The sequence below is a fragment of the Hyperolius riggenbachi genome, chromosome 10 (assembly GCF_040937935.1).
Source record: "Hyperolius riggenbachi isolate aHypRig1 chromosome 10, aHypRig1.pri, whole genome shotgun sequence".
Classification (NCBI taxonomy): Eukaryota; Metazoa; Chordata; class Amphibia; order Anura; family Hyperoliidae; genus Hyperolius; species Hyperolius riggenbachi.
In genome coordinates, this window is record NC_090655.1 from 43027862 (window position 1) to 43041123 (window position 13262).

At 43.1% G+C, this 13262-nt stretch overlaps 1 protein-coding gene across 46 annotated transcripts in view; it reads left to right on the plus strand.

The window, feature by feature from the left end:
- The window catches only part of SORBS1 (sorbin and SH3 domain containing 1), a 351749-nt gene that overhangs the window by 171132 nt on the left and 167355 nt on the right, over window positions 1–13262 (plus strand). For all 46 annotated transcript variants that reach the window (XM_068258094.1, XM_068258093.1, XM_068258095.1 and 43 more), the window contains one exon: window positions 6702–6815. In XM_068258094.1, the coding sequence (XP_068114195.1) occupies window positions 6702–6815 (114 nt within the window). The remainder of the gene's footprint in view (window positions 1–6701; window positions 6816–13262) is intronic.

A 13262-nucleotide genomic window follows, 5' to 3' on the forward strand; every position in this document is an offset into this window, starting at 1 on the left:
TTGCTGAAAACAATTGGTTGTAGCTGATAATGTATTCATGTAGCTGAGTCCCCAATGCTTGAATTATACCTACACCACTCAAATGGTAATGTAATTCACTGGCCTGGAACCCACTAGCAGTATGTTACTAAGCCATTTCTGAGTGTTTGTGATTTGAAAATCTCTTGCTAATGTAATGCTATGGGTGTGATTTTATAAAATCCCCCCTAGCATTACATTAGCAAGAGTTTTTCAGATCACTAGAACTTAGAAAAGGCTGCTAGTGGGTTTGAGCCCTTTAGGCATTGTGGCTTTTTGGCCTAAACATACATCTGGCAGAAAATGATGGCTGTTGCTGCTCATAGACTAAATTGCTCCTCATATAATGACCAACCAAGAGAGTAATCAGTACTGCTGGTGGAGCAATGCCTACATTATCGGGCAGTGGTATTCTCTTTGGCATCTAGCACTAGTGTGGACAGAACTGAAAATGTATCATGCATGGAGCATTTCTGGTTCATTGTGGATGGTTTGGCTGGAATTCTTGCATTAAAGCCGGTTTTCTTTTTTCTTAACTTCTGCACTGCTTGTATTCAGCTGCCTTTTTATTGCCACAAAGTATAACCTACTAACTCCAGCCCTTCTAATAATAAATATATTTCTTCTCCCAACTCTCTGGTGTTTATTTCTGCAAATTTCTTCAGGTTTCCTATTCAACTCTGAATCAGAATGCCTATTTTCCTGACCTTATAGAATAATCTATCCATCATGGCCTTCTCTACTCTTCTAATGTTCTACTAAGGCCTTCCTCGTTCATAAACACTTCTCACTCGGGACTCCAAGATCTTCTAGGGCAGATGCTACTCTTTGGAGTTCCCTTCCTCTCTAGAATCAATGTGCCATCTGCTGCTCCCAGCAGTGTAGCAAGATGAGAATAAATGCTTGAAAAAGCCAGGAATTCCTTATAACTTTAATCAGCAGTGAGGTCACGAGACTGTTGTTGCTGCTTCGATGTCCTTAATAGGGATGATCAATGACATGCAAATAATCCCAAATTGATTCTGGATTATGCAAATGCATGCAGCTTGAAAATGGACCAGCTGAATGCCACCTTGGCGGGATTCGATTGATTCATTCTCAAGCTACATGAATTTGTATACTAGATTTGCATAATTGTTTACATTTCATTGACCATACCTAGTAATCAACAGGCTTGTAGGCCTTCACAGTCACTGGGGAGAATGCAACTAATCCCCCCCCCCCAATTTGCTCCAATCGCAGGGGGTTTAGATATTGGTTCATCCATGCCCCCTTCCACATCCTGTTTGGAGGTAGTGGTGAGGGACAATTCAGGTAAACCTCCCTTTCCCAAAAGCCATTACTGCTCCACTGGAGTAGAAGAGGATGACAGCTACACAGCAGTGGCCATGTAATTGTGCTGCTTACTCTTAAAATTAAGTTTTTTGTCTTTTAACCTTTATTTTTGAGTTAACTATACTGCCGTATTGTCCAGCGTATAAGACGACCCCCAACTTTTCCAGTTGAAATGTAAATTTTGCAATATACTGACCATACAAGACTACCCCAGGTACAGATACTGGTGCTGTACTCTGTGGTACCCAGTATACAACAACCAGCCAATCACAGCAAGCGATGTACCTTACCGGCGATTGGCTGGTTGTTGTATACAAAGCCTGCTTGGATTGGTCAGCTATCCCTGTCTCCAAGACTATCAGAGCGGTAGCCCAAACATGCCTCTTTCACCCATCTGGCCCACCCTTGTATACTATTACCTCCTTCTCTGGTGCTCAGATCTTGCACATGTGCACCTGCGCCGCTTCACTGCAGTCCTCAGGAGCGAGATCTGAGAGGCAGAGAAGGAGGTATGGTAATGGGATACAAGGGCGGGCCAGACGAGGTGAAAGAGGTGGGGTTTTTTTTCTGTTTTTTTTTTGGGGGGGGCACAGCACCTCTCTTTTCTCACCTTGTCATCGGCACCGCACGGCACTTCTTTCCAGGAATCCTGGTGAGTGGATTTTCTTCTACCATACTTGTACAGCTCCGCCCTTGCTGCTTACATACGCTCACTGCATACGGTGGGGAGGAGGCTGCAGACTTTTTGAGCTCACCCCACCATATGCGGCAAATGCAGATTCTCCAGTCCGGCTCGGAAGTTTCAGCACCCGCCCTATAAAACGACCCCCGACTTTTGAGAAGATTTTCCTTGGTTAAAAAGTGGTCTTATACGCCAGAAAATACAGCGTACTTACTACTAAGAGGAATAGTGAGGCAGCAGGCACAATAAACTCATCCTTGAGACGAGCTCCATCAGATTCTAAAGGAAACCTGTCAGCCACCATATCCCTCTCACCTCGGGTTCCCATTAAGCATTTTCATGATCCATATCTACAGTTATGTAAAATGAATCCAAAAAAAGTTTACCCCTGCCTGGGTTGGCCTTTCCTGTCTCACAAAAGATTTCAAACTGTCTTACTATGAGTAAAATGGGTTATTAATATCCTGACACTGAACAATGGGACTCTTGTTTGCAGTACAAGTTAGCTGGAAAACCATAGCCCTACTGGAAAATCTGGCCACTGCAGGCCCAAACCTATATTCCCATTTCACAAATGGCAGACCATGGCATGTAACTGAAAATGACTCTAATCATATGTGGAGTTATATAGGACAGCTGGGGAACTAGCAACTTCTTGCTGGTGTATATGAATAGGAAGAGAGTTAAAAGCTGAAAGTAATGTTGGGATGCATTGGTTAGTAATGGAAATGTGTTAATTTTTGCTGTTTATGCTTTCCCTAAACCATGACCCCATCCCTATTAAAGGATGAGCCACTAAACTAGAAAATATTGAATCCTGTCGCTAAGCCTTACAAAGCCTGTTACAAGCTATGGGTGGCTTTTACTAATTTTAGGATAGGCATTACTTATAAGTAGAACTGTATGATGTGGCTCAAGAGGTCTTTGTGAGACATTACTACAGTAGCAGCATAGTTTTAAAGGATAACTCCACCCAGACAGGAACCAGCGAATACTTAAGTCTTTCATTCTTCCTCCAAACATTCTGCAGAAGCTTTAGATGCATACAGGAAACCTGTAATATCTTGGTTTTTAGTGATTATTATGTCATATTTGTCACATGTCGAATTTCTTGACATTCCTTACACATCCTTTCCTAATGACATAATCACTGGAAGCAGAAAATATTGTGAATATATCCTTTCCAATGAAACAAAAACCCAGAAGATATTTTCACTATTCTACACTACTACTTCTACAAAAAAATAAATAATAAAGTTTAAAAACTGTACAGTAGGTGGCCTTCCCTATTGAAAAATCCATTCTAGAAAGACACAGAACATTTATATCACGCTTTTCTCCTAGCAGGCTCAAAGCGCCAGAGCTGCAGCCACTAGGGCACGCACTTTAGGCAATAGCAGTGTTTGGGAGTCTTGCCCAAGATTTCCTTAGTGAATAGGTGCTGGCTTACTAAGCAGGAAGAGCACAGATTTGAACTTCTGTCATTTAAAATAATAAAAACACCATTCTGAGCTCCTGTAAAGACAGCCACTCATGGCACAACTTTAAGTGAACTTTTTGTTGTCATTTCCTCTCTCAATGGCTGTGTCAACAATGATATTCAAGTTCTTTCCATACAAAAGCTATTCCATTGCCTGTTAAGAATCCAACTTGACTACGAAATATAGATCTATTGGGGATAGAGGTCTAAATGGCAAAACGACCCTGTGCCAGCAATGTAGAACACTAAAACTTGGCAAGGAAACACAAAAAAGGGAAGGAACACCGGGAACCCAATCTAGTATGTTTAGTATAGGCCATGAATAAGCGTAATTAGATAATTGAATACTCACAAATCCGTGTTGCTTAAAGGGAACCTGAAACGAGAGGGATATGGAGGATGTCATATTTTTTTTCTTTTTTTTTAAACGACATTGCTCTATGGCTAAAAGTATTAGAGGCAGAGGATCAGCAAGACAGCCAGGCAATGTACATTGTAAAATTAAATGTCAGCCTCCATATCCTGCTCATTTCATGTTTCCTCCAGCCACCAACTACCAGCATCACCCCCACTTTATTGTGGAGATTTTGGTCGCCCCTCCCAAAAATAAAAACTATGTGAACGACACAACAGGCTTTAAAAAAATGAAAGGCGCAACTAAAGGGGGCACCCAAATGACCATGAATCTATCAAAATCTGTTAAAAAAGAAGGCAACTGTTGGCTGAAAATGCCAAAATTAAAAACCTTTTAACGGCACAATGCAGACATTAAACCAACAACCGTTGATACCGGTAATACCTTTGATGACTTGCTGTACTTGGTTTATTGCAAGCTTATGAAACGTTGTTTTTTTCTTAAAGAGGAGCTGTCAGCCAAACTATCTCAGGAAAAAAACACATAAGTAGATAAATACTTGCTCTACTTACATAACTTATGTATTGCACTGTCCACATCTTGATTTTAGTGATTTTTCTTCATTAAAAAAAGAGAAAATCCTTCTTAGCATTTCCCATTTTAACTGTGGCTAATTTAAAGCCAATCCTGATGTCATTTCCTCCCTTACTCTCCTCTGCCTGATTGTGTATGCATTGCCCGCCCTCCACTATAGAAAGTGCATTGTCTCAGCATGAGAAACAGAGGTGTGGGAGGGGACAACAGGGAGGAAAAAGTTCCCAGCCAATCAGGCTGCATTAGTTAAGTCTGAGGGGTAAGTAGAGAAGCAAAAAAAGACAACCCAGCATGCCCTGCAAATTCCTTTGTGCATACCAAATTTTGTGTGCCCCAAATAAGAGTCAGGTAAACTGGCGAATGATCATTTATCAACAAGAAAAGTAATAGTGATTTTAACTTTTGGATTGCCTGGTTAGCATCCTTATTATTTGGTTACCAGATAAAAATAAAGAATTGATTTTTGATTTTATGCCGGACAGTTACACTTTAAGGCATTATACAGAACTGTATCAGAACCAGTTCTGTATAATGCCTGAAGAAGTAGCTTAACGTTTCAAAAGCTTGCAATCAAAGGTATTACCATAATCAACATTTGTTAGTTTGATGTCTGCATTTCTGCTCTACGGCTACACTGGACCATACTTTACTTAAAAGCACAATGAGATCCACTGATGTGAAAATCCATAAGAATTATACAATGGAATTCGGGGCCACCCAGGTGATGGCTGCATAGAGTGCAACAACTGTGAATGATCAAATTATCAAAATCCTTTAGTGCCTGGAGCTGTCAGTCAGTCAGTTGCAGTCTGACATCTTTCTGGGGAGGCAGCCTCACAACGAGCCAGCGGGACACTTTAGGAATGCTGAATATAAATGTGTCTTGTTAAAGCAGAAGGTATTTATAATTTGTCAGCTTTATGTAAGCAAAAAGCAACTCCCACAGTGCATCACTTCCGCTGAGTGAGTTAGCCTTCAGACCATTCCTTTATGTTCCTGAAAAGCCAAGCGCACATCCAGAGCTCCTGGTAATCCGCATCAGCACACTTCTAACCAATTCATTTTACTGGGCTATACCAATCTGACTTGCAGACAGCAGCTATTTCAGGCTAAATTGGCCTTCATCCGTGCAAGACATGGATTGATTTAGGTTTTCAGGTAGGAAATAGGAGGTTCACAGGGTTTCCAAATAAATCTTGGCAAACCAGAATATGAAAAGCCTTTTGCAGCCAATAACTCCTTAAAGGAAACCTGAGATTAAAAAACACAAGTTGTTCTACTTGGGGTTTCCTCCAGCCCTCTGTAGGCTCCCTCATTGTCCTCCCAGGCTGCTCCGTTGTCCCGCAGTGCAGTCCCCAATCTCTCTATCACGTTCCTTTAACCGGGAGCGTCCTGCGCAGTTACAGTCTCAGCGAATTGCACATGCGTGGAATGCTTCCATGTCACGGGAGTGTGATCGGGGTGTGCACATGCCTGAGACTGTGCATGCGCAGTATAGCGTGACTGGGGAATTTACAGGGCCACACTGGACAGGGAGGGAGTCCACAGCCTAAAGTGGGCTGCAGGAAGCCCCAGGTAAGTATAAATGCTTGTGCTTTTTTAATCTTCGCTACACCTATTTTATGAAATGGATAGGAGTACCTGAATGCCAGAAACAGATGTTTGTTTTGTAATTGCACTGTTCTACTTCCCATCATCTTTCATATTTGGGCATAATTGATATTCTTTGTTTTGAAGAGCATAGATCAGTACCTAGCGGTGGTGTTTGTGCTTATTTGGAAGGCTTTGGCAGTGGAAACAGGTAGCAGTGTGCTTATTTGTGTAGAGATTAGAGTCCGTGACCCAGACACAGAAAAACTTCATGTTTTAGGCTTCATCATTTCTGGTTATCAATCAAGTCGTCCTCCACCCACAACTGATTGTTAAGCAATGGATGTAGACTAAATCAGCCTCTGCAGTGCCAAGCTGGGCTCTCAGTGCTTGGTTTGTCATTCAGCATCTCTATATCATTCAATATGCCCATAATGATAATTATACCCATAATAACAATTCTGATATACCGGTAAGCATGTTATCATCATTGATGTTCATACACCAAAATTCATCTGAGCTAGCGTGTGTTTTTTTGTGTGGAATGCTGGGATTTGTGGTTCCTTACAGCAGCGTCATAAATGGCGCACCAACCATCACAAGACAAAGTGGTAATGTTGTTGCGTATCTTATTCTGTTTGTTCCAGATGTGGATCCAGCAAAGGTTTGCACAGGGAAGGGAGCCGTGACTTTGCGCGCAACCACACCGCAGGGGGAAGTCCAAAAAACGAGGACAACCCTAGACATCGAGCTCACACCCTGTAAGTTAATAACACGGAATTTTACGTCCTCACACTAATGTAGCCATCTGCTTTTTACAGGAAAGCTAAACTTTAGTTGAAAATTGATATTCCTGCTATAGAAGCCATTTTGTAATTTAACAGTATTAAACATTTACCTACAAACCTGAGAGCAATAGGTATACTGTATATTTTGGAGAACTGCACACCCCAAAACTCTCCCTTTACAAAGTCTAGCAGTTCATTTGCAGACTCGCCCAGTTACCACATGTGCTCATACAGCTCATCTTCCTCACAGAGCAGTTGTAATGTGGGCGGCACGGTGGCGTAGTGGTTAGCACTCTCGACTTGCAGTGCTGGGTCCTCAGTTCGAATCCCAGCCAAGTCAACATCTGCAAGGAGTTTTTATGGTCTCCCAGTGTCTGTTTGGGTTTCCTCCAGGCACTCCGGTTTCCTCACACATCCCAAAACATACAGATAAGTTAATTGGCATCCCCTAAAAATTGGCCTTAAACTACAATACATACACTACATTATACATACATAGACATACGGCTGTGGTAGGGATTAGATCAGGGGTCTCAAACTCAATTTACCTGGGGGCCGCAGGAGGCAATAAGGGATTTCACAATCAGCAGCAATCGCAGTTCGCTTCAGTGCTCCCATTACAAGTAATCTGCGGTGTCCCCGCCGCAAAACGAGCGCTGCAGAGCCCCCAAATCGCAAGGGGCAATCCGCCGGCATTTCCTGGAGGGGGCAGAGCTTTCAGCTTCAGCTCTGCCCCTCCTGAAGTCAATTGCGGCGCATCACCGCCTCTGCCCGCCCCTCTCACTCTTCCTTCACAGAGAGGGGCGGGGAGAGGCGGCGATCCGTGCCGCGATTGACGTCAGGAGGGGCAGAGCTGAAGCTGAAAGCTCTGCCCCTTCCAGGAAATGCCGGCGGATTGCCCCGGGGCGATTTGGGGGCTCTGTAGCCCTCATTTTGCGGCGGGGATGCGGCGGATTACTTGGGAGCACTGAAGCGACCTATAAGGAAGCTTTTGCTGGCGAGGGCCACAAAATATTGTATCGAGGGCCGCAAATGGCCCGTGGGCCGCGAGTTTGAGACCCCTGGATTAGATTGTGAGCTCCTCCGAGGGACAGTTAAGTGACAAGACAATATACAGTATACTGTGTACAGCTCTGCGTAACATGTTGGCGCTATATAAATACTAAAAAATAATAATAATTTCTGCTTCCACAACAGCCAAAGTAAAATGGTTCCTCTAACATTCCAAGAAAATGCTGCTGAGGACACACCATTGGTTGCATGTAACACACGTTGCTATTGTGTATGTGTGTATTAGTGCAATGGCTCAGTCTGCTTTGGGTAGTAGAGCCCAGAGCACACAGAGCATTAGGTAGCATAAACAGTGTAGAACAAAGAATAGAGGTAGACTGATAACCGTGGTTTGAAGGTTTTATTGTTTGAATATTTATGCTCTGGGAGACTCCAGAGTCAGCTTGCACTACAAAGATGATGCTGATGATATAGAAGAAATATACCCTACATCATAAAATATTCTCTTAAGAGACCCTATCACAAAAAAAAAAATCAGAGCTGTCGAGTCGGTACAAAAATCTTCCGACTCCTCAGTTTATGAAACCACGACCGACTCCGGGTACCCAAAATGGCACCGACTCCTGGACTCCGACTGCTTAGTCTAATACTTAACAGGGCTGTGAATTTTGTAGAAAAATCATCTGTCTCCTCTGTTTATGAAATCTGCGACTCCAACTCCGACTCCGTGTGCCCAAAATTGCCCTGACTTCGACTCCTCGACTCCGACTCCACAGCCCTGCAAAAAATACATATGTACACATTCCCTGAGTAAAATGTACTGTAGATGTATTTTCCTATGTTATCGTCTCTTACAGTAGGTACTATTAATTTGACAGCCCTGCACCTCTTACCCACAGGTTTTGGACTAGTCCATCTCTCATGGGAGATTCTCAGAATCTATTTGCCATGAGTAGGCGAGGGGGATGGTAGCATCTTTATACAGGTCCCCTTTCCAGGGAGTTCTTTAAATAAAGGAAAGTTTGACAATCCCCCTGTAAAGCATACTTGAATTGAGCGGAATATGGAGGCTGCCATATTTATTTCCTTTTAAACAATACCAGTTGCCTGGCATCCTGCTGATCTCTTTGGCTACAGCAGAGTCCGAATCACACCCCTGAAACAAGCATGCGGCAAATGTAGTCAGATTTCAGTCGGAAACATCTGATCTGGATGCTTGTTCAAGGTGTGTGGCTAAAAGTATTAGAGGCAGAGGATCAGCAGGGCTGCCAGGCAACTGTTATTGTTTAACCTCCTTAGCGGTAACCCCGTGTGTGACACGGGGTAAGCCGCCGGAGGGTGCCGCTCAGGCCCTGCTGGGCCGATTTACATAATTTTTTTTTTGCCGGACGCAGCTAGCACTTTGCTAGCTGCGCCAGCACCCCGATCGCCGCCGCCGCGCGCCCGATCGCCACTATCCGGTGTGGCGCGCGCCCCCCCCAGACCCCTGCGCTGCCTGGCCAATCAGTGCCAGGCAGCGCCAAGGGGTGGATCGGGTCTCCCAATGACGTCCCGACGTCGGTGACGTCATTCCACCCCGTCGCCATAGCGACGGGGGAAGCCCTCCAGGAAATCCCGTTCTTTGAACGGGATTTCCTGATCGCCTATCGTCGGAGGCGATCGGCGGGGCTGGGGGGATGCCGCTGAGCAGCGGCTATCATGTAGCGAGCCCTCGGCTCGCTACATGATTTAAAAAAAAAATAATTTAAAAAAAACTGCTGCGCTGCCCCCTGGCGGTATTTTTCATACCGCCAAGGGGGTTAAAAGAAAATAAATATGGCAGCCTCCATATACCTCTGATATCAGATGTACTTTAAGAGGTCTTCTAGTCCAAAATCTCCAAGTCAGTAGTTCAGGGCTGTCAGATTAAAAATACCTACTGTAAGTTACAGTGACATTGCAGTTTACTCTGGCATTTTAAATAACGTGCACATGTGTGTCTTGGTTTTTCACATTCCCTGCAATAGTGGTCCTTTAAAACAGAGTTGTTTATTGTATGTTTCTAAGGATGATGTGTATGTAGTTAGTTGCTCTTTCAAGAGGAACTTTAACCCAGGATTAAACTTCATCCCAATCAGTAGCTGATACCCCCCTTTTCATGAGAAATGTGCTTGGAAGAACAAAGAGAAATCGAGAGCCCGATATGGTGTAGTATTGTTAAGTTGGTTGTGGTTAAAAGCAAAATATTTAGATTTACTCACAAACGTGGGTTACTTATAGGCAACCACTTCAAGTGCAGGTCGGGAGTATTAGAACCTGACCCCAAGATGTCGCTCTCTGTAGATAGGAAACAGGGTAGCACCCCTCCACCGAGGGTGGAATCAAGATTTCAGCAAGGCTTGGTGTACAGGGGCGCCAGAGTAGAATAAAAATGTTTAAAAACCGTCTAAAAGAGGGGGATGTTCAGGTGGACTTACCTCCCTCAAATATATAAAACTCAATTGAGTCACAATATATCAATACAAAAATATTTTATTGAACTCCACTTAGTGCAACGCGTTTTGCAGGTGTGGTCCTGCTTCATCAGGCAAACAAGAGTATAACTCAATTGGCCTCAATTCACCAGAGGTTACCAACCTATTTATCTCTTGGGAGGTAATTTACCTCCTGTGATATCTCCAAATAGCAATTCTCCAGAAGTATAGGGGAAAATATCGACAGAGAGAAATGCAAGAGATAAATGTGAGATAAGTATGAGATAAATAAGTGATAATTAGTAGTTAGTTTTTCTCCAAATCACAATTCACCAGGGAAGAAAGGGGGTGTGGCCATTCATTATTTTTTCATCTCTTTATCCCCTGAATGAACCTGGAGATATCGTGGTTTTTCACACAGCAGCTGCTGCTGTGGAAGATGGAGCCTTTTGAGCTTACTCTGTTAGGCCTGGTGCACACCAAAAACCGTTAGCAGATCCGCAAAATGCTAGCAGATTTTGAAACGCTTTTTCTTATTTTTCTGTAGCGTTTCAGCTAGCATTTTGCGGTTTTGTGAAGCGTTTTTGGTGTAGTAGATTTCATGTATTGTTACAAATAAGGTGTTACTGAACAGCTACTGTAAAAAAAAACCGCCTGGCAAACTGCTCTGAAGTGCCGTTTTTCAGAGCGGTTTGCATTTTTCCTATACTTAACATTGAGGCAGAAACGCCTCCGCAATCCAAAATCTGCAGCAGCCCGGGAGTATGCGTTTCTGCAAAACGCCTCCCGCTCTGGTGTGCACCAGCCCATTGAAATACATTACCCAAGCGTATCCGCAGCCGCAAGCGGATCGCAAAACGCAGCCAAACCGCTCTGGTGTGCACTAGGCCTTAGAGCTTGCTTCTATTATGAGGAGACGAAGGCGCAGGACAAGGGTCTGTTTAATCGCCCCTCGTATTTTTCGTGAGAGAACAGTTCTTGATAATTTTACTGAGACAGAGGTGGTGAAGAAGTTCAGACTCACTCGTGATATGATTTATGATATGATCCGGCAGTAAAAGGCGGGGATACTCTGGTCAGGTAGTGGTAAAACTCCACTTCCTACCCACAATGCTTCACTTTCAAGCTTACAGAGAGGAAAAGTATCCCATGTAAATCATTAATACCGATTACCTAACTCTCTCTGCTTTCTCACACTTTCCTCATGCATATCTCTCCATTATCCCCTGCTATCGAACACTTTTCTCTCTGTCCTCTCACACTGGTGAATTGACTCCAGAGTGTTAAAATACCTCATGAGATAAACTACCTACCTTTTTTCTCTTAGTAAATCCTCTCTGGTGAATTGACGCCAATAGCTCTAGATGCAGAAGTGAGCGCCTCTGTCTGCATTTAGACCCATTGAGTTATACTCCTGTTTGCCTGATGAAGCAGGACCACACCTGCGAAACGCGTTGCACTAAGTGGAGTTCAATAAAATATTTTTGTATTGATATATTGTGACTCAATTGAGTTTTATATATTTGAGGGAGGTAAGTCCACCTGAACATCCCCCCTCTTTTAGACGGTTTTTAAACGTTTTTATTTTACTCTGGCTCCTCTGTACACCAAGCCTTTTCATGAGAAATGTTTACCTTTTCTCAAATAGATGATCAGAGAGGTGTGTATGGCTGATATTGTGGTGGAACCCTTCCCGCAGTGTGATGTCATGACCATGGTCCTGACAGTTTCTGGTCTGTGAACCTCCTTGCATTGTGGGAAATTACAGATTTTAGAACTCTCCGTAACGAACATTCTGTACAGATCACCTGGCAGAACTAATGATGTCACCACCAGTGATGAATGTAAGTCAGGGAGAGGAAAGATTTTAAAATGGGCAAACACTGACTAAAGGTGGCCATACACTCGTTAGATTAGCAGCAGATAGATCATCAGATAGATTTCTGATCTATCTGATGTGTTTAGGAACATTTTTTACTAGGAACAGATTTCCAATAGATTTCAGTATGAAATCTATAGAAATTCGATCTGATGGCATTTATTTTCCCATCAGATTTCCATTAGGTCCAATGCAAAATGATAAGCAATCTCAACAGATCTTCTTAAATTTTCCAACATGTCAGATCGATCGAAATCGGCCGCAAATCGATTGATTGGTCAATCGATTTGCGATCGATCGCTTTTGATCAATCGGCTGCTAATCGGCTCAGTGTATGGCCCCCTTAAATCATCTATAAATGAATAGTGTAAAACAATAAGCAATTGTATTCCTGTTATTTTCACTACAGTTCCTCTTTAAGTTGGACAGAAATATAATATGGCATAACACTGAACCCAGCCCACCTCCCAGCACAAATAATTAGCTTATGAAAATATAGGTTTGCTGTTACCTGACGTTTGCTTATTTATGGGCTTAGCATCGGTTTTGCTAGTAATCAGTTAATGGTCCCCTCATGGGATGCAGGACATTTCTGGCCAGCCCCTTGCTGATCCGTCATCTAATCTAATTTGGCAATGCGGTCCCTCTGAAGCCATATGCCCAGTTCCCACAACATTGTAACGTCGATGCAAGCTCGGGCGGCTTCATTGTAGAAGTCAAGCTTCTGCCATTACGTTAGTCTTATGAATTAATCGTGCCGACTTGAGCATTTCCTATCCTGCTGAATCAGACAATAAGCTTTTGTGCAGATTAGTTATCTGATCTGCTCATCATCTCCTTTCATGAAAAGCTACGATGATTACTCTCCTGAATCCATGCCGGCCAGGTGACCATTGCCCTGATGGTCATGCCAGACAATGATCCTCTGAAGTCCTCTGTACACCATTACTTAACTGTATATAAGCAACTTAAAGAGGTATAAAACCCTGACATAATAATCAATAAAAACATGTTTTCCTACTTTTTTTATAGGCCATACAGTTATCATATTTGCTTTGCATAAGTATTAGTATTCAT